Source organism: Carcharhinus amblyrhynchos, chromosome 14 (assembly GCF_965287045.1).
Source record: "Carcharhinus amblyrhynchos chromosome 14, sCarAmb.v2.hapA, whole genome shotgun sequence".
NCBI classification, from domain to species: domain Eukaryota; kingdom Metazoa; phylum Chordata; class Chondrichthyes; order Carcharhiniformes; family Carcharhinidae; genus Carcharhinus; species Carcharhinus amblyrhynchos.
In genome coordinates, this window is record NC_137337.1 from 34,951,389 (window position 1) to 34,973,819 (window position 22,431).

The window sequence follows — 22,431 nt, forward strand, 5'->3', positions numbered from 1 at the left end:
CTTAAGTAATACAAAGAAAGCAGGAAAGAGCTTAAACAGGAGGGCAAGAAGGGGCCATGAAATGTCCTTGGCAAGCAGGATTAAGGAGAATCCCAAGTTTTTATGCCTATGTAATGAGGAAGAGGGTAGCTAAGGAAAAGGTAGGTCCACTCAAGATCAGTGCAAGAAATTTGTGTGGTGCCAGATGAGGTGGCTGAGGTCCTAACTAGTACTTTTGCATCAGTATTCACAAAGGAGAAGAATGTGGTGGATGGTGAGTATAGAAAGGAGGGTGTTGACATTCTACAACAAGTTGAGATAAAAAAGGTAGGAGGTATTGGAGGTTTCGAAAAACACTAAAGTGGACAAGTTCCCAGGGTCAGATAGAGTCTATCCCAGAATACTGAAAGAGCTGAGGGAATAAATTATGGAGGCCTTGGCCAAAATCTTTGTATCCTCTTTAGCCACAGACAAGGATTGGAGAGTAGTTAGCATTGTTCCTCTGTTTAAGAAGGGCAGAAGAGACAATCCGGGAAACGACAGGCCTTACATCAGTAGTGGGAAAATTATTGCAGAAAATTCTTAAGGACAGCTGTACCCACATGTGGAAGAGAATGGGCTTATTAGAAATAGGCAGCATGGTTTTGTGACAGGGCAGTTGTGTCGCACAAACTTGATTGAGCTCTTTGAGGAAGTGACAAGAAAAATTGACCAGGGCAGGGCAGTGAATGTTGTATACATGGACATTAGTAAAGCCTTTGATAAGGTTCCTCAAGGCAGGCTGATACAGAAGGTGAAGTCATTAGGGATCAGAGGTGAGCTGGTAAGATGGATACAAAATTGGCTTGGGCATAAAAAGCTGAGGGTAGAAATGGAAGGGTACTTTTCTAACTAGAAGACTGTGACATGTGGTGTTCCATAAGGATCAGTGCTGGGGTCTCTGTTGTTTGTAATAAGTGATTTGGAGGAAACGTAGCGATCTAATTAGCAAATTTGCAGATGATCCAAAAATTGGGGAATTGGCAGCAGATAGCAAGGAGGATTGTCAGAGGATACAGCAGGATATAAATTGGCTGGAGACCTGACAGAAGAAATTTAAGCCAGGCAAATGTGAAGTGATGCAATTTGGAAGATCCACTGCAGGAGGAAAGTATACAGCAAATGGTAAAGCCCTTAGAAACATTAGTAGTGGCACAGTGATTAGCACTGTTGCCTCACAGTGCAAGGATCCCCGGTTCAATTCTGGGCTCGGGTCACTGTCTGTGGCGTTTGCACATTCTCCCCACCTCTGCATGGGTTTCCTGTGGTGCTCTGGTTTCTTCCCAAAGGTTAAGTGCATTGATCATGCTAAATTGACCTGAGTGTCAGGGGGATTAGCAGGGTAAATGTGTGGGGTTCCGGGAATACGGCCTGTGCGGGATTGTAGGCCAAATGACCTCCTTCTGTACTGCAGGGATTTTATGATTAGCATACAGTGGGATCTAGGCGTGCAGATTCACAGATCCTTGATAGTGGCAACTCAGGTGGACAAGGTGGTCAAGAAGGCGTATGGCATGCTGGCTTTCATCAATCGGGGCACTGAGTATAGGAACTGGAAAAAACCATGTTGAAGCTATATAAGACTGATTAGGCCGTATTTGGAGTTGTGTGTACAATTCTGATCGCTATACTACTGGAAGGATATTGATATAATGGAAAGGGTGCAGAAGAGATTTACTAGGATGTTGCCTGATTTGGAGGATGTGGAAAGGTTGAATAGACTTGGATTGTTTTCATTGGAGTATCAGAAGATGAAGGGGGGCCTGATAGAGCTTTACATGATTATGATAGGCTTGGATAGAGTCAGAGTCTTTTTCCCAAGGTCAAAGGGTCAATTACTCGGAGACATAGATTGAAAGTGAGAGAGGGAAAGTTTAAAAGTGATGCAAGGGGCATGTTTTTCCACATGGAGGGTGGCGAATGCCTGGAACTCGCTGTCGGAGGTGGTAGTGGAAGCAGATTCTATAACAACGTTTAAAACGCATCTGGACAGATATATGAATGGGCAGGGAATAGAGGAATATGAACCACACAGAAGCAAGAAAATATTAAATTAGAGAGGCATCTGTGTCAGCACAGACTTGGTGGGCTGAAGAGCCTGTTCCTGTCTGTACTGCTTTTTGTTCTGTCTCCTGCAGCAAAATCAATTTCCATATCTATCCAACTCTTAAATTGAAAGGGGACTAGGTGGTTGAAATCCAACAAGACCAATCTGATAAAATTACTCTTTCTTGAATCGTTGGACGAACCTACATGAAATTAGTTTGACCGTTCGATTCAGGCTTTTAGTATATTGTATTTCCTTTCACTTGAATTAACAATCTAATTCAAAGACTTCTGATTTGATCTATTATTGTCACATGTGTTAGTATACAGTGAAAAGTATTATTTCTTGTGCACTATACAGACAAAGCATACTGTTCATAGAGAAGGAAATGAGAGAGTACAGAATGTAGTGTTACAGCCATAGTTAGGGTGTAGACTTAATGTGAGGTAAGTCAATTCAAAAGTCTGATGGCTGCAGAGGAGAAACTGTTCTTGAGTTGGTTGGCACATGGCCTCAGACTTCTGTATCTTTTCCCCGAAGGAAGATGATGGAAGAGAGAACGCGTGGGGTCCTTAATTATGCTGGCTGTTTTGCCGAAGCAGCGGGAAGTGCAGACAGAGTCAGTGGTTGGGAGGCCAATTTGCATGATGGACTGAGCTACATTTACAACCTTTTGTAATTTCTTGCGGTCTTGGGCAGAGCAGGAGCTATACCAAGCTGTGATACAACCAGAAAGAATGCTTTCTATGGTGCATCTGTAAAAGTGGGGCACCAGTGTTGAGGATGATTGTGGAGGAGGTGTTGTTGCCTATCCTTACTGATTGTGGTCTGTGGGTTAGGAAATTAGGATCCAGTCACAGAGGGTGGAGCTAAAGGCCCAGGCCACAGATTTGCTGATAAGGTTTGTAGGAATGATGGCATTGAAGGCTGAGCTGTAGTCAATAAATAGGAGTCTGACATAGGTGTCTTTGTTATCTAGGTGTTCCAGGGTTGAGTGCAGGGCCAGGGCAATGGTGTCTGCTAATGGAACTGCTGCGGCTGTAGGTGAATTGTAGTGGATCCAGACAGTCCGGAAGGCTGGAATTGATTTCTGCCTTAACTGTCGAAGCATTTCATAATGATGGATGTCAGAACCACTGGACAATAGTCTTTAAGGTACGCTGCTTGGCTTTTCTTTTATACTGGAATATTTAGCTTGGAAGTGGAAAATGCTGTACTGTCAACATAGGAGAGGAAAAGGCTGAGATACACTGCTGCCACAAAGCAACGGTCAGAGGCTGGGAATTGAGCTGAGTAATTCATCTCCTGACTTCCCAAAACCTGTTCTCCATCTACGAGGCACAGTGTGATGGAATACCCACCACTAGCTTGAACGGGTGCAGCTTTAATAGCAGTCAAGAAGCAAGACAACATTCAATATAAAGCACCCCAATAAGCACCTATCCACCAACTTAAACATTTGCTTTCTCTTCTATAAATGTACAGTGGCAGCAGTGCAGTTAGCACTGCTGCCTCACCAAGGACCTGGGTTCAATTCTAGCCTTGGGTGACTGTGCAAACTTTACATGCTCATTCTCCCCACTTCTGCATGGATTTCCTCTGGATGCTCTGGTTTCCTCCCAAAGTGCAAAGATATGCAGGTTACGTGAATTAGCCATGCTAAATTGCCCCTTAGTATCCAAAGGTGTGTAGGTTAGGCAGATTATTCCACACAGTCTGGAATTGAACCCAAGTCTCCGGCACTGAGAGGCAGCAGTGCTAACCACCTCATTGTTACTACATTAAAATCCTGGAACTTCATTCATAACAGTACTATGGATGCACCTGTATCACACGGATTGCAGTGATTTAAAAAGGCAGCTCACTATCATTTTCTCAAGGGCAATTAGGGATGAGCAACAAATGCTGGCTTGCTGGCAACATCTACATCTGATGAAAGAATTAAAAGAAAATCTAACCACGTTCTGCCTAATCTGAAGTACTTGGCGCCGAGTTCGGGCATAAGCCCGAACTCAGGAATGGAAAGCGTTTCCCAGCACAAACATTTACCAACCTGATATGCACAAAGGTTTATACACAAAAGCTTGCATTTATTAATGCCTTTCATGCTCTCAGGGTATTCCAAAGCACTCCACAGCCTTTTAACTACTTTTGCAATCTGGAAAAAAAGGGCATGCAATTTTTGCACAGCAGGTTCCAATAAATAGCAAAATGTGTGATTAGATTGACTATTTTAGTTATGCTGGGTGACAGATAAAAACTGTTCATAATATCAGCAGAACTCCTCTACAGTGGGACCTGTACCTTCCACTTCAGAGAATAGATGAAACCTCAATTTAAAGCTTCAAGTGAAAGGTGCCACCTCAAGCAATGCAGCATCATCTTAATAGTACGTGATATCTTAGCCTAAATGGTGAGCTTCCCTCAAGGCATTATATTTACCAGATTTAGTTGCTGACTGCAAAAACCTCCCTTCATAAACTCAGCTATAAGAGCATTTCCTTCTGGACACCAAAAATTGCTCTTCATTCACTGTGGAATACCAGCAACTCTTCAAGGTCTATCATCCTCTATTGTAGCATAGATTGTCAGCTTTAAAGCTTCTCTTCCTGTCTGGGGTGGCAGGCAAGAAAGAGTACTCTTTCAATAAACAAAATTGAACATGCACGTATCTAATGTCTGTTGCATGCTAAAGACATCCCAAGGTGCTTCATAGCCAAGTTATATCTGAAATGTAGTTTTGTGGAAAATGCAAAGAGGAAATAATGTTATTTCTATAACTGACAAACACAAGAGTATCCATTCAAAGCACAAAACCTCTGTAAATACACAACTGAATCAAATGTAAAAAGAGAAAAACTGGAAATATTCAGCAGGTAAGATGGCATCTGTGGAAAGGGAAACGGAGTTAATGCTTCAGAAATAACCTTGCATCAGAAAGTTCTGTTGAGTTAAAATTTGTGTTTTTCCTTTCAATTAAGCTCAGGCTTCAATCTCAAAAAGTATGATTCATCATAGCTTTGTGATGAAAGGTTACTGACCTGAAACATTCCTTTTGTTTTTCTCCACACGTTACCTGACGTGCTGAGTATTTCCAGCATTTTCTACTCTTAGTTCAAATTTCCAATATTTTGCTTTTAAAATCAGTCATAAACAAGCTACAGTTAAGCAACGAACATTACAAAATTAACCTTTTTAGATATTTCTAGCGCCAAACGGAAAATTTAATTTTGTCAAATAAACATCAATATGCAGCATTTCATCATTAGCATTTTAAAAAACTTAACTAGTCCCACAGCACAGTAGGGTAGAAAATTATATCAAATTGTAATGAGATCAGGCATCCTCAAAGTAATTATTTCAGTACTGCTGAAATTCTGGAGAACTCATATTTGACTGGAAATCTTGACTGGGATTTTCCAACCTTTCCTGCCAGCTGGCCCTGCCAAAGATAATCTCCTACAGTGGGCTCCCTGGTGGCATAGCAGCGAGCAATGCAAATGGGGAGGTGGGGGGAGCTGTTTTATACTTAGAGACAACAGCTAACCCAGTTAGTGGTCAAAAAAACAGCCAGGTCAAGAAAGCCTTCCCATCAAATAAAGTTGAGAATTAGATTTCATAAGAATATCTTATTGCTGATAATGGATTATGTTTTCAGACTTATTAACCCAAATCCCAAACCTTTAAAATCAAAATACTGCAGATGCTGGAAATCTGAAACAGGAACAGAAAATACTGAGCAGGTCAGTATGGACTGGATGATAGCTTTGCTGAACACCTCTGTTCAATCAACAAACATGACATTAACCTTCTGCTTTCTAACCATTTTAATTTACCACAAACTGAATCACCTACACTGTTCCAATGAAGTTAGAAAGACAGTACCTCACCCTCAAATACCGTGGCTATCATGCAAAGCATAGTCCAAGAATCCTGCAGCGAGTAACTCATTCCTGACCCCACAAAGCACATTACCTGGATGAGTGCAGCTCCAAACACACTCAAGACGCTTTACACCACCCACAACAAAGCAACCTATTCGGTTGCTCCCCCTTCCACAATCATTCAATCGCTCCACTACTGATAAACAGTGGCATTTATATGTACCATCTACAAAATGCACAGCAGGAACTCACCAACGTTTCTTAGGCAGCATTTCCCAACCCACAACTACTACTATCTAAAAGGGCAAGAGCAACTGGTACCTGGGAACACCTACACCTGGAGGTTCCTCTCCAAGTCACTCACCATCCTGACTTGGAAATATATTGCCATTCCCTCATTGTCGCTGGCTCAAAGTCCTGGAATTCCCTTCCTAACAGCACCATGGGTGTACCTAATTTCGAAGATTGTAGCGGTTCAAGGAAGGAGCTCGCCACCATCTTCTCAAGGGCAACTAGGGATGAGCAATAAATGCTGGCCTGGCCAGCAACATCACATCCCATAAGTGAAATTAAAAGGAAAAATTAGGCACTTTACAACCTTCTGGACTCAACATAAAGTTCAACAATTTCAGACCATTCCTACTGCTCCTGCTCTTTTGGATAGCAGGTGCTAAGAAAGATTTTGCTGTTTATTTAATTATTCCTGCCTTCCATCTTTTCACAGGCCTTCCCTTTTCTTCTCTCATTCCTCCTCTCCCTCTTTGCCTCTGCATTTGCTTAAAACCTAAAACCTGTTATACGTGTAACATGTTCTACTTCTAAAGAAAAGATACCAACCAGAAATATTAACTGTTTCTCTTTTCATTGATGTTGCCTAGCCTGCTGAGTATTTCCAGCATTTTCCGTTTATATCCCAAAAGAAATGAAGCACTGTACAATTGAATTCTTACCAGACAGTTGTGAAGTCTTCTATAGAATATACCTTTTAATTAAAAAAAAACTTTCAAGATATAAACTGCTCTTTTCCTGATGTGTTCTTGGAGCGAAAAATTCCACAATATATACATTGACTGTTTTAATAATTGGTGCTAAACAGAAGCCAAAGCTGAAGCTGTGTCAAACATGTATTTTTAAAAAACACTGATGTTGAGATAGGTACAGATTGTAGAATGATTACAGCACAGGAGGCCATTCAGTCCTTTTGATCCCTGCTGCTCTCTAAAAGCAACTCATCTAGTTTCTCCTACAAATGTTTTTTTCTTCAGATAAAGCCATGATTGACTCTGCCTCTATTACAACTCTAAAACACTGCATTCCAGATCCTATGATGTGGCAATGCCGGCATTGGACCGGGATAAACACAGTAAGAAGTCTCACAACACTAGGTTGAAGTCCAACAGTTTTATTTGATAGCACAAACCACGAGCTTTCGGAGCATTGTCCCTTCATCAGGTGAGTGGAGGTCTTCCCTATTGAGTCCCGGAAGATCCATTCTTCTCAAAGAATCTTTCTTTCTCGCTAGAAAAATCTTTGCTGGTGTTGTTAAATATCTCCTTAAAAGTTTGCCCCTGCATCTCTTCTGTCCTACCTTTTATCCAAGTTTCCCAGTTCACTTTAATTAGCTCTGTTTTCATATTCTTATAGTGTAGTCTTATACTTTCATATTCTTATAGTTCCAGATCCTAACCACGCTCTACATAAAAAGAGCTTCTCCTCATGTCACATTTGTTCTTTTGCCAATCACCTTAAAATCGGATACCTCTGATTCTCAACCCTTTGAGAAACAGGTCCTCTCTATTTACTCTGTCCAGGCTTCTCACAAATTTGAACAGTTCCATCAAATTTCCTCTTAACCGTGTCTTCTCAAAGCATGGTTTCCATAATTCTGTCAGCAAATAAATGATCTGACTGCATTTGCAGAATAACAGCACTTCAACATAAAAATAGCCCTAAATCACTTGTAACTTTTCATCAGGTACAATGCTTTCTTCTGACTATGCTTGAAAGGTTGGCCACCTCTGATCTGTTAATATAGTTTTGTGTAGTCATAGAAAGAAGTTTATATCGCATGTACAAAACTGCAAATATTTCCACTTCATTTCTGTGCAATCACTGCCTTTATATTGGCAAAATGCCACGGCTGCTATGGGGAAATTACAAACACTGAACACAACAAAGTTATCCCTGAGCACAAAAATCAAGGCTGACATTCCAGTGCAGTAGTGAGGGAGCACTGCACTGCTGAAGTGCAGCTTTTTGGGTACAATATTAAAGTCCAGTGGATATAGGAGATTCCATAGCACCACTTCAAAGAAAAGCAGCAAAATTAACCCTGGTGCCCTGACCAATATTTATTCCTAATTAGTATGTGGTCATTACCACATTGCTGTTTGTGGAAGTTCACTGCGTGCAGATTTGGCTGCTCCGCTTCCTTCTGTGTGGAATCTGCATGTTCTCCCCGTCTCTCTGTGGGTTTCCTCCAGGTGCTCCGGTTTCCTCCCACAGTCCAAAAGATGTGCGGGTTAGGTGGATTGGCTATGCCAAATTGCCCCTTAGTGTCAGGGGGACTAACTATGCTAAATGCATGGGGTTATGGGCTCAGGGCCTGGGTGGGATTGTAGTCAGTGGAGACTTGATAGGCCAAATGGCCTCCATCTGCACTGTAGGATTCTATGATTACAACAGTGACAACACTTCACAAGTGCTTCAGTGGCTGTAAAGCATTTTGAGATGTCTGATGGTCATAAAAAGTGCTAAATAAGTGCAAGTTTTTCCTTTATCCAATGATAACGAAACTGAGTAGTGTGTTTGCTACAAGTCAGCATTCAATATCTACTTTAAGTAAATATCTGTCATAAGTGGAATAATCAAATCAACACCTACAATATAAAGTTTAAATTATCAGCTCCCTAGTAATATTTATAAAGTACTCAATGCTTCATAGCTGATACAAGCGAAGTGGGCACTCAGTGGAGCACATACTGTGTCAACTCTAGTTGGTTGGCAGTCTGTAACTACAAAGCTGAAAAGTATTTTTTTCTCTATTAGGAGCTATCATCTCACAGAGGAGCTTTCAGACCAATGCACATCCAACAACCTACTCCAAAAATTCTGTTCACATCTTGACAGCTTTGGCATCTTCCAGGATAATTAGGGACAGGCAATAAATGCTGGCCTAGCCAGTGACTCACATCCCACAAACAAATAAATAATACCACCACATCAGCCAAAACAATCCACAAAATTCTAAATCAATCAACAATCTACACAATTCTAAAAAAATGTCAGTTCGCTATATCTCCCAATGTTAACTGATCCTTTAAATAAAATTCCAAGATCCAGACCTGCATTTTCGCCAAAAACTACATCCTTGGGCCGTACCCTGTGTACCAGGTTATGTTGAAATCTGTTTAGTAGATTGAGAGATATGTTGCTTACAGTCAAACAGATTAACAAAATGACTAAAACATTACCTCTGCCCACCTTCAGTGGCAGACGTAATTATGAAATAAGTACAAGCAGTTAATGCAAAACAAACCTTAAGAGGATAAGAATCCTCCAGAAACACCAATTTTATAGTTTTATAGTCAATGTCCCATACTATTACACACAAGGTGATAAGACCAGGCAGGTAACCAAGTCAGGCAGGATTAGGAGAGGGGATTACCTGGAAGGGCGAGCAAAGAAGATGGGTACTAGGTAGATAGGAGGGAAAAGAAGAGGAGAGCCACTGAATCCCAACAATGCAGAAAGAAGCCCTTCTGTCCATCAAGTCTGCACACTCTCTCAAAGAGCATCCTACCGAGGCCCTCCCCTCTGCCCTATCCCCATAACCCCGCACATTTACCATGGCTAATCCACCTATGGACATTAAGGGGCAATTTAGCACGGCCAATCCACATAACCTGCAGATCTTTGAACCATGGGAGGAAATCAAAACACCTAGGGGAACTTCAAACTCTATACACACAGTCACCCAAGACCGGAATCGAACCTAGGTCTTAGCACTGTGAGCCAGCAGCGCTAACTACTGTGTCATTATGTCGCCCTTAAGTGGTTGATGTGGAGAAAATCACTAGAACTGACTTAACCAGCTGAATGGTCTTTTCTCTGTTCAGCAACTCGTCATAATTATAAAAGCAAACAACTTTATAAAATTATCTACAAGAAGATCACACCTCCTTTCCTGATACCACCAAGTGGGCCTGCCTTTCTGACAAAGGCCCAAGGAGTTGGGAGTGGGAAACTCCATCTTGGCTTTCGTTGCTGGGGATTTCCAGCTGCTGTGGATAAAGTATGTGTGGAGAAATGCATCATGGGAACTGCACCACAAAAACCCAGGTCACTTGACAAAGACAGAATTAGGACTGGGAAGTTCTCACTTCTTGCTGCAAAAATAATTATGTGAAAAAATATGCATCATTCCAGTTTAGTTTTAATTTACTCCTGTTGAACTACAGTATTCCAGAGTGTACTGAAATAACCCCAGGAAGAAAAATCATAAATAACTATGATGGAAATAAATAAACTTAATAAATTTAAGCCAAACTGAGCTGAAGACTTTTCTGTATTAGTCGAGAAAATTTATGTTTACATCAAGTTCTAAAGGTATAATGATTAAGATTCTTTGATTCTTGCCTCTAACAGCCAAAATTACAGAAAGCAACGAATTTGTTTCAGTGTTTGTCACTGGAAGTAACGGCATTAATGACAGATTCAGTAAGAACTAAAATTGTAAGGGAAATACTGAAAACAGTATGTTAACTTTGCAGTTCTTCAAGGAGTCTGGATATCTTCTACGGCAAAAATTTCACTTCCAACTATAGAAGCTGATTTGTTAGTTAGGTGAGACAAATGATGGGGAATAAGATATTGTGGTCTCCCAGAACTTAACCTGACTGGCATGAACGTTACAAAGAAATTTTGTTACTTTTTTCTGAAAATGTCTGCGGTTTTTTGCTTTGATCAGTAAATTGTCTGTTTGATGAGTTGATAAATGGACTGCAAGTTGCTTGGTGTTTAGATAGGGGGGGACATGAACTTGATACAGTGATCTTGATTCATTCTTTGAAAGGCTTCATGGAAGAAAGCAAAAAGCCGCTTGAATTTTAAACATATTTCCCAAAATTGATAGATAAATATTACAAATGCTATTTATTTAAGGCATGTGTACAAACATTCTCGAGTTGTGAATCTAGCATGATCATTGGGATGAGGAACAGTGGAACTGCTAACATCGAAACAGCTGGATTTTTAAAAATCCATCCAGTTCGCCTAAGGGTAAGGCAGTGGTATTGTCATTGGACTAGAATGCCAGAGATCCAGAGTAATGCTCTGGGGACCCAGGTTCAAATCACACTGGCAGATAGTGAAATTTGAACTTAATAAAAATCTTGGAATTAGAAGTGTAATGGTGATCATGAAACCATTGTCGATCATCATAAAAACACATCTGGTTGACCGATGTCCTCTAGGGAAAGAGATTTGCTATCCTTATCCATCTAGTCTATATGCAAACAGATACACAGCCATCTGAAATGACCTCGCAAACCACAATTCTAGAAGGCAATTAGGGATGGAGAATAACAACTTCCACAATGAATAACAAAATATTCTGGTGTGATACAATGGTGGAGTTGTTAACTAATCATATCTAATTCACATTCCCAAGTGCTGAAATAGCTTTATATCCTAGAAATCACCATTATAGGTGGCAAGCACCGTACAAAAAAAACCAAGATATTTTTTAAATGTTCGTTGACTATTTGCAGGAATTAGTTTAACTGTTCTCTTTCTGGACCTTCAAGGCACAGTAAGTCAGGATCTTAATTCATATTGTTAGAGTTCTGACAATATAAATTATCAGCCCTAAATATCAGTGATGAGAATAATTCAAATGAAGGATGCAAGTCCAGCAATTTGTTAAAATGCAATGAACTTCAATGGAGAGCCTCATGTCAAGTGTGCAATGTTTAGGTTTGGACAAGGCAAAAAAGTAGAGCAAGTTGTCCAATCTGTTGAGAATTGATACTCATGCCATAACTTTCTACCATCAGAAATCTGCAGAGTTTGTCATGAACTAATAAAGTTTAGTACAATGAGCTTACATTTATTCTTAATTGCAACTTCTGAGCCAAATAGTATGCAAAGAGAAAAAGATTGACAAAAATAAATGTAGGCCCCTTAAAGTCAGAAACAGGAAAATTCACAATGGGAAATAAAGAAATGGCCATGGAATTAAATTTGTATTTTGCTTCAGTCTTCACAAAGGAAGATACGAATAACGTACCAAAAGTTCTGAGTGAAACAAGTTTTAGTCTGGAACTGAAGGAAATCAGCATTAGTAGAGAAATAGTTTTGGGGAAATTGAGGAGATTGAAGGTGGATAACTCTCCAGGTCTTATAGTTTTAATCCCAGAGTACTTAAGGAAGTGGTCCTGGAAATAGCAGATCCTTTGGTGGCTATTTTTCAAAATTCTTTGGACTCTGAACTGGTTCCTACAGATTAGAGGATAGCTAATGTAAGCCCACTATTCAAAAAAGGAGGTAGAGAGAAAACAGGGAACTACAGACCAGTGAGTCTAGTGGGGAAGTTACTAGAGTCCATTATCAAGGATTTGATAACTCAGCATTTGGAAGGCAGTGGTATAATCAGACAAAATCAGCATGATTTAGAAAAGGGAAATCATGTATAACGAATCTATTAGAATTCTTTTAGTATGTGACCAGTAGAGTTGACTAAGAAGAACCAATGGATGTGGTTTATTTAGACTTTCAGAAAGCTTGAAAAGGTTTCATAGACAGAGTACTATGCAAAATTAAAGGACATGGGATTGCAGGTAATGTCTTGAGATGGATATAAAACTTGTTAGCGAATAGGAAGGAAAGATTTGGCATAAATTGGTCTTTTTCTGATCGGCAGTCAGTGACTAATGGGGTTCCGCAGGGATCTGTGCTAGAACCCCAACTGCCCACATTATATACGAATGATTTAGAAGAGGGAACTGAATGTATTATCTCCAAATTTGCAGATGATACAAAGTTGGGTGGGAGGGTGAGCTGTGAGGGGGGTGCTTCATGTGATTTGGACAGGCTGAGTGTGTGGGCACATACGTGGCAGATGAAATATAACATGGATAAATGTGAGGCTATCCATTTTGGTTTGTTGTTCATCCATCGTCATTGATGAGGACCTTGACACCATTCGTCATTTTGAGGCTGGATGCAGTGTGTCCGAAGATGACCGATCAGGCCAATTCGGGCATGGAATGTCCTGGCACATATTGGGCAGACTTATGTAGGCACTGTAGTTGTTGCACTGGTGGCTCTGGACTTGCGCAGCTCACGCTTAAGTTGTGCTTCAGCATTGCACCTTGCTTCGTAAGCTTGACAGCCCTTGTGGATGAGACAGTGCCAGATAGAGCGGTTTTGTGCCAGCATTTCCCAGGTGGTCGTGTCCATGTCAAGCAACTTCAGGGAAGCCTTGAGTGTGTCTCTGTAACATTTCTTCTGCCCTCCATGCAAGCATCTTCCAGCAGAGAGATCCCCTAAAAAAGAGCTGCTTAGGCATGTGCTCACCCGGCATACGGATGACATGACCTGCCCATCGGGTCTGTGCTCTCATCAGCAATGTGTGGACAGGTGGTAGACTTGCTCTAGAGAGAACTTCAGTGTCTGGTACTTTGTCTTAACATCTGATGCGTAATATTCTGCGAAGACAAGTCACGTTGAAATGTTTGAGCTGTCTTGCATGCCTTCGATACACAGTCCACGTTTCACAGGCATACAGGAGAGTACTGAGTACCACGGCATTGCAGGCCTTCTGTTTTGTTGCTGGGCTGATTTCTCGATGTTCCCATACAGTGGAATGCAGTCTACCGAAAGCAGAACTTGCCTTTGCTATTCTGCAGTTAACTTCTATAATCAATAGTCACTGCTCGGGAGAGGATGCTGCTAAGATAGTTGAGCTGGTCCACTGCCTGTAGTTTCTGCCCTTTGATTGTGATTATGGGTTCTGTATATGGTGCATGAGCAGCAGATTGGTGCATGACTTCGATCTTTTTAATGTTGATGGTGAGTCCAAAGTTGTCACAAGCCGTGGAAAATTTGTCCATACTGACTTGCATCTCTGGCTCTGAGCCAGTATACAGGGCGCGGTCATCAGCAAAGAGGAAGTCTCTCAGAACACTCTCCTTCACTTTGGTAATAGCTTGAAGTCTCCTCAGGTTGAAGAGCTTCCCATCCAGTCTGTACTTGAGGCCGATTCAAGCAACACTGTCCTGGAAGGCATCCTTCAGCATGGCAGTAGGCATCATGCTGAATAGTGTGGGTGCGAGCATACAGCGCTGTTTTGACGCCACTGGTAACTGGGAATGCCTTAGAGGATTCTCCATCGTCCAGTACTCTGGCCATCATGCCATCATGGAACTGGCGTACTACCTGAATGAATTTGGGAGAGCAGCTGAACTTTGCCATGATCCTCCACAGGCTTTGTCGGCTGACAGTGTCAAAGGCTTTTGCGAGGTCAACAAAGATTGTGTAGAGCTCACGATTCTGCTCCTGACACTTCTGAAGTTGGCACGCGGCAATCAGGTCAATAGTCCCACGACCTTTGCGGAAGCCACACTGTGATTCTCGAAGCAGGCCCAGCTCCAGATGAGTGACCAGACGATTTAGCAGGACTCTTGCGAGAGTTTTTCCTGCGATGGAGAGCAGCATGATTCCTCGGTGGTTGTCGCATACTTGTCGATTACCCTTCCTCTTGTAGAGGTGCACAATGGAAGCATCTTTAAGTTCCAGCATAGAAGAACTTTCAGCACCGGTTCCCAGGATGAACATGTCAACTTGTGCTATTCTCCTGCCTTGTCCCTTTAACTATGCACAATTTCTTTTCAAATTATTATCTAATTCCCTCTTGAATGTCTCAATTGAACCTGCTTCCATCACACTCCCAAGCAATACATTTCAGACCTAAATCACTCACTGTGTGAAAAGTTTTTTCTCATATCATCTTTGCTTCTTTTACCTTCAATCTGTGCTCTCTGGTTCTTGATCCTTCTGCCAATGGAAACAATTTCTCCCTCAATACTCTGTCCAGGCCCATGATTTTGAAAATATCCGTCAAATCTCCTCTCAGCATTCTTTTAAGTAGGTAATGTGAGCATTAGAGACATCATAGTTTAACTTCACCTATCCTCGCATGACACAGACATAGATTATATACACACACACACAAGTAGCGGTTTTCTGATTCTGATTACAAATGAGAACATTGCCAGAAACATTTCCCTTCTTCCCCAAGACTAGTGTCATTTTTAAAAAGTTTATTCTCAGGATGATGTCGACCAGATCACATTTAATATTCATCCTTCATAATTATCATGTTGGGAGCCATTCCTGGAGCTCCTGCAGTTCTTGTGATGATAGTGCACTCACAGTAATGTTAGATGGGCAATTACTGGAGTCTGCCCATCTGACAATAAATGGGTGACAGTACTTGTCTACATCAAGATGGTATACGGCTTGGATGGTAGGTTTGATGTGATGATGTTCTGATAATGTGTATATATTTTTAAAAATCAAAATTTGTGACCTTCTCATTAATAGAGATCCCAGGAAAGGTAGATACAATCAAAGGAGCCTTGATGAGCTGTAATGTTTTCTGTAAATCATGCATACAGTACACTATAGGAGATAGATATTAAGTCCAGTAAATTGCTCTGTCCTGGATGGTATCAAATTTATTGACTGCTGTAACTGTACAGAATGAGTATTCCCTCACACTCCTTAATTAAGGATTTGAATATAGAAAGGTTCTGATTGGTTACAAAGTGCATCAAGTACCTGGCTATTCAAGAACATAAGAACATAAGAAATAGGAGCAGGAGTAGGCCATCTGGCCCTTCGAGCCTGCCCCGCCATTCAATAAGATCATGGCTGATCTGTCGTGGCTCAGTTCCACATTCCCGCCCTCTCCCCATAACCCTTAATCCCCTCGCTTATCAAAAACCCATCAACCCGCGTCTTAAAAATATTTAGCGAGGCAGCCTCCACCACCTCAACGGGCAGAGAATTCCAGAGATTCACCAGCCTTTGAGTGAAGAAGTTCCTCCTCAACTCCGTTCTAAACCGCCCCCCCCTTTATCTTGAGGCTGTGCCCCCTAGTCCTACTGTCCTTTCTGAGCGGGAAGAGTCTCTCCACCTCTATCCTATCCATCCCATTCATCATCTTGTACGTCTCAATGAGATCTCCCCTCATTCTTCTAAACTCTAACGAGTACAAGCCTAGTCTATCCAGCCTCTCCTCATAGCTCAACCCCCTCAACTCCGGCATCAGCCTACTAAACCTCCTCTGCACTCCCTCCAAGGCCAAAATATCCTTGCGTAAGTACGGCGCCCAAAACTGCACACAGTACTCCAGCTGCGGTCTCACCAATGCCCTATACAGCCGCAGCAAGACCTCCCTACTTTTATATTCAATCCCCCTCGCGATGAAGGCCAGCATCTCATTTGCCTTCCTGACCACCTGCTGCACCTGCAAGCTGGGTTTTTGCGACTCATGCACAAGGACCCCGAGGTCCCTCTGCACTGTCGCCTGCTGCAGTTTTTTTCCACATAAGTAATAATCCTTCCTACCATTATTCCTACCAAAGTGGGCCACCTCGCACTTACCGACATTAAATTCCATTTGCCAGTTCCTGGCCCATTCACCCAGCCTATCTAGATCCTTCTGCAGACTCTCCACACCCTCCGCGCAATTTGCCATTCCACCAATCTTGGTGTCATCAGCAAATTTTGACACCATACACTCGGTTCCCTCCTCCAGATCATCTATATAAATGGTAAATAGCTGAGGCCCCAGCACCGACCCCTGAGGCACTCCACTAGTCACCAACCGCCAATCCAAATAGCACCCATTGACCCCCACTCTCTGCCTCCTATTTGACAACTAGTCCTCTATCCACGCTAACACCCTACCCCCAACTCCATGTCCCCTGACCTTCCGCAATAACCTCTTGTGAGGTACCTTGTCAAACGCCTTCTGAAAATCAAGAAAGACCACATCCACCGGCTCTCCTCTATCCACTGCCCGAGACACATCCTCATAGAACTCCAGTAAATTTGTCAGACACGACTTCCCCTTAACAAAACTGTGCTGCATCTGCTCTATCAAGCAATTCCCCTCAAGATGCCTTGCTATTTCCTCCTTGATGACAGATTCTAACATTTTACCTACAACAGACGTTAAACTAACCGGCCTATAATTCCCCGCCTTTTGCCTGGCACCCTTCTTAAACAACGGAGGCACCACCTTCTCAACCTTGCCTGAGATGTGATGATCCATCATAAATCACCATCAGTCAACTGTCCCTCTCAAAGGGGTGGTCATCAAGTACTATGGAGTTTTTACCTTTTACTTGGCCTCTGTCCTATTATTATAGCCTGAGTTAACAGCTTACCCAATTCAGCTTCTCATCAATGGTGACTGCCTTGGTATCGATTAGGAAACTTGCCAATAGTGGTGTTGCTGATACTCCAAGTGGGAAGGTTTTGCTTACCCTGATTCATGGTGGTCATTAGCTGGCACTTGTGCAGTACAAATGTTACCACTGTTTGGCCCAAGTTTGGTTACCTTCCTGATCCTGTCAGCTGGCATGGACAACTTTAACAGAGAAGTTATGAATGGATTGCATACTAATGAACAATGCAACACTCAATGGTGTAGGGAAGCAACTGAAGATGGTTGAGTTGAAGACACTGTTGAAGGAGAATTTAATCTGGCTGAGGACACTTCCCTGAGGAACTCGTGCAGCAATAGTTTGGAATTACAATTGGTCATTTGACAATCTTGCTTTGTGTCGAATATGATTCGAACAACTGGATGGTTTGCTCTTTGAACAACTGCTCTCTGCATTACCCCACCAGCCTCCATCTAGATTAAGGCTGTGATAAGTTTTGCTGGATCCAAACTACCACCTGAAAGCAAGTTGTTAGTAAATCTCATTTTATGGCACCATTGATGGCTTGTTCCTTCAGTTTACTGATAACTGGAGGCAGATAAGCTAGGAATTGGCTAGGTTAGAATGGTCATATTGTGTATGATATATTTGGGTAACCTTACACATTATTAGAGGAGATGCCAACATCATAGCTGTACTGGAACAGCTAGTGAAGCAGCCAGTTCTGGTACACAGGAATCTTCAGCACTGAAATCAGGATGTTGTTTAGGTTATAGGCTTCGTCATGTATACAGTGAAATCAGCTTTGCACTTCACATGATTTTCCTGACTAAGTTCAGTCAATGCTCAACAGACCAAACTTAAGACCCTTGGTAGGTTAACTATAGCTTTTCCTATAACAAGGATCTTGTCAGCTACATGCATTCTTTGCAGCAATCCGGACACACAGTGTAATGTAACTAAAGTCTCCGAGAAGACAGCAATTGACAATAAATTGAAATAGCTTGCCCTTGATTACATTTCACAAACAGACACTGATTAACAGTTTTAAGTACCCCCATTTTCCTTCTATAATGCAAGAAAGAATTTTCTCATTTTAAAAAAAGCCAGTTAATTCAGAGGAACACAGTCTAAAGTACATAATTGGAAAGTTGGTGTTGTTTACAGCAGCCTATAGCTTTGCTTTTAATTAACAAAAATTGAATTAGCTGGAGTGTTGTGTTAGAAATTCCAATTGCTTCCTTTATCTTATATTTACTGTATTAAATACAGTATTCCAAGTACATCCCTGGCTACCTGAGATCATGAAAGGCACTAAGTAAATGTAAACATTAATATGAATTACAGGAATCAAGTAATTAACAGCAGCATAATTCTCAGACACAATATTGTACTGTTTGAGCTTTGCATCAGGCGTAGAGTAACTGCAATCCAAAGTGAAATTAACCCGAGTTCCTCAGCAAACCACTGGGTCACAAGCAATTTTTAAAAAAAATAAGTTGCAATCTTTGTCAATCAATCCTTCATTCATTACCAGACAAATACTCTTCACACTAGAGCATGACTGGGAGTCCAAAGGTATGCATGGACCTGTGCGGTAATGAGTCAAAAATAATTTATGTCTGACTGGCCCATGTCACATTTTCAGTTCACTGTCTCTTTATTTTTTCTATAGAGCAGAATTAAACAAAATTGCACAGCTATATTTGGAATACACTTTATTAAAATGCATATCATAAAGATGACTGCATATGTTACTTCCTTCACAAGGAAGGAAGTCCCTTAGGAGACAGAAATGACTGCAATATCTGGTGGAACCGTACTCAAATAGTATTTAAAAATATTCCAAATGGATTGAATAATAAAAAAAACTTGCTGGAACTCTGAAAATGCTGGAATTTACATTCTTACATAATTTCTCAAAAATTAGCTTAAATTGCACCTTCAAGTATATCCCAAATAATCAGCAGAGATGAAAAGTGAGTTTTGGTATTGTGACATCACACAGGCATTAGTAGGCTTGCATCTATAAAATTAGTTCTTGCGTACCCATAATTAGGATCTTACTCTATGTCTTTTATCTTCATAGATTGCTGAAGCGCATCCACGTAAAATGGAAAATATATGTTGGGTACGATGGGCAACTTAATATAAATCCTCTCTCATGCAACAAGATACAAACCCTCAGTATATATTATGTTTTATATATAGAATGCTATATTTGTGAATTATCAGACTATGTTACAAAGGCTAGTTTTCTATGGTGCAGACTACAATTATAAATTACATAGGATATTTTTGCTGCTGCTACCATGAAATATGATCTATGTATGGTCAGCAACAATATTGCAATTCTATTGATTACTCCTGAGATGTTGGTCTTCAAGCACTCTGGAACATCAATCATATTGTTCATTTTACTGGTACAGTAATAGAAAGCTCTAAAGTATCTGCCATGAAATAAATACAAGTTGTAATAAATACTTTTATGTTTTTAAACCAATACCATATCCTGGAGAAAAATATATAGAACTCAATATTTTCACAATAAACCTTTCAGCAAAGGAAAATGTAATAAGAATTTTATCAATTTTGAAGGAATTATTTCTGGTTTCAAGTGGCCCAACAAGCTGGTCAACTTGTTCAACACAGGTTAATCTTTGATCAAGTGGTATTGCATTGTTAACAAAAAATTATGATTTCCAGTGTTAAAGTTACTAAAGGGGCGGCATGGAAACATGGTGGTTAGCACTGCTGCGTCTCAGCGCCAGGGACCCAGGTTCAATTCCCGGCTTAGGTCACTGTCTGTGTGGAGTTTGCATGTTCTCCCCGTGTCCGCATGGCTTTCCTCTGGGTTCTCTGGTTCCTCCCACATTCAGAAAGATGTGCTGGTTAGGTGCATTGACCCAAACAGATGGTGGACTGTGGCGACTAGGGGAATTTCACAGTAACTTAATTGCAGTGTTAATATAAGCCTTACTTGTGACTAATAAATAGACTTTAACATTAATAAACAGTTGAACTGCTTACAACGTATTGAAAAATTGTTATACGTGACTCATAATTAAAACTGAATAGTGTATCTATACTAGCTTCTACTTATGAAATGATGAGTAGACTATTTATGAAATTATATTCAAAATAAAAGATAAAGTCACCATAGTCTCAGATTACTATAGGCTGCTCTCCCTTTTGAGGGGGAGAGCTGACTGGTGGTGATTTACCCTGAGGGTCACCACACTTCAGGAGAGGGGTATGGTTGAGAAGGCAGACTTTCATTAATAACCTCAGCTGGTGCAGGAACTGAACCCATGCTATTGGCACAAATCAGCCAACTGAGCTAAACTGACAAAGCCAGACAAAAATGTAAGGTTGGTATGTCTGTAATGTTCTCACGGGGAAAATTAAGTGAAAACACAAGTACAGCAAATCAAGTACTGTATCTGGATTCCTTTGATTTATATCAGAAATCAAGTGAAACCCAGGAACTCGCCCAATACAACTTCAATGTATCCAACAATTCAATTTTAGCACTAGATTTTCACATCATGGTGAATGTGGATTACAAACGTCAATATTAATCACGAAGATGACTTTGAGCGATCAGCTGATCGCTCATTAAACAACCCAGAAGACTGCAATACAGAAACACATAATAATGAGCAATAATAATTTAGTAAAAAGTCTGACAATACCCACATCATCAATAATAATTTGGCAGGGGTGCCAAAAACATTCTTATACAATTCCACTTCAAATGTAAATATTTTATTTGTACCTACTGCAAATTCAGACGATGTGATTACACCGGAGAGCACTGACGCCAACCGAATCTGTAGCGCACAAGTTGCACTCCAGTGTACAGCTCCGCCACCATTATCTCTCTCCGAAGACCGATGCTGCGTTTTTAAAACTTATTACAAAAGGATTACCTTGCGCAAAGCTGGCACAAACAAGCCCCGCCATTTCGGACTATTCTCCTCGCTGAAGAAATCATAAGGCTGCTGCATGGCTCTGGGACACGGCGCTCAGCATCGGCCTCAGCTCCAACCCGGCGACGACCACACTCAGGAATCTCGAAACACTGAAATACTTTTTCCCCCCGCCTCCTTATCCACCCTTCGCTTGTTTGGAGTAGGTTTTTTTTACACCAGGTAATAATGCATATCAAGTCCGAAGCCTCACAGTCGGCACGTTACTCAGCATGGCAGCCACGGACAGAGAGAAGAGGAAAAGGAGAAATGATTGATCGGGTGGCCGAGTTCACAGACATCCCTGGATAAATAATTTCCCCTCAACGCCTCGCGGCTTGAACTTCACTGATCTTGGCTTTTATTTTTCTCCTCCACGGCCCGGAGTCAGGGTCTCCGCTGGGCAGACGGTGACCTTTAATGTTTACAACATCAGCGACCGTTGGAGCAGCGCGCGTCGCCCTGCGCGCGTGCCCCCTGCCAGCACCCAGCTGCTGGCAGCATAGCTCCCCGGACTCAGCCCCATCATCCTCCTCCAAACCGCCCCCCCCTTCAGCGAATAGAACCTCCAACTGTCAATCACCCATCCCGGCACATTCCATCTGCCGTCAGAGGGAGGGGGGTGGCGGCTGGCTTCCCCCACTTCCCCCATCGCAGCGAATGGAGGTTCCAGCTGTCAGTCACCTATCCCGGGACATTCCATTTGCCACTGAAGGGGAGGGGGGCTGTGGAAGCAGGCACGCGAGCTTTGGCAATTTTTCCAACGCGCTCCGGTTGGCAAATATGCTGCACACACAGAGGGGAGGGGCTCTGGTTTTGAGCCGAACTCAATCATTGTTCAACTCCCGCCGCCTTATTTTGTTGCTCAGACACCTTGGGCTTTGGCAGGCGAACGCTCTTTGGCCTTTTAGCTGAGCCCGAAATGGGGTGCATAACCTCATATTTGTCAGTTTGGACCTTGTATGTGTTTCCTGTGGGGACCTTCAATTGGATCCAATTGGATAAAAGCAAACTGCTGGGGATGTTGGAATCTGAAACCAAAAGATTAAATG

General features: G+C 41.7%; 1 protein-coding gene across 2 annotated transcripts in view; it reads right to left on the minus strand.

Annotated features, from left to right (window-relative positions):
- sos2 (son of sevenless homolog 2 (Drosophila)) overlaps window positions 1-22,011 on the minus strand; it is a 112,430-nt gene extending 90,419 nt beyond the window's left edge. Inside the window, exon 1 of one of the 2 annotated variants that reach the window (XM_080202637.1) lies at window positions 21,341-22,011. In XM_080202637.1, the coding sequence (XP_080058763.1) occupies window positions 21,341-21,418 (78 nt within the window). In that variant the 5' untranslated portion in view covers window positions 21,419-22,011. The remainder of the gene's footprint in view (window positions 1-21,340) is intronic. The other variant, XM_080202638.1, reaches the window with a different exon arrangement.
- Window positions 22,012-22,431: the final 420 nt, after the last annotated feature.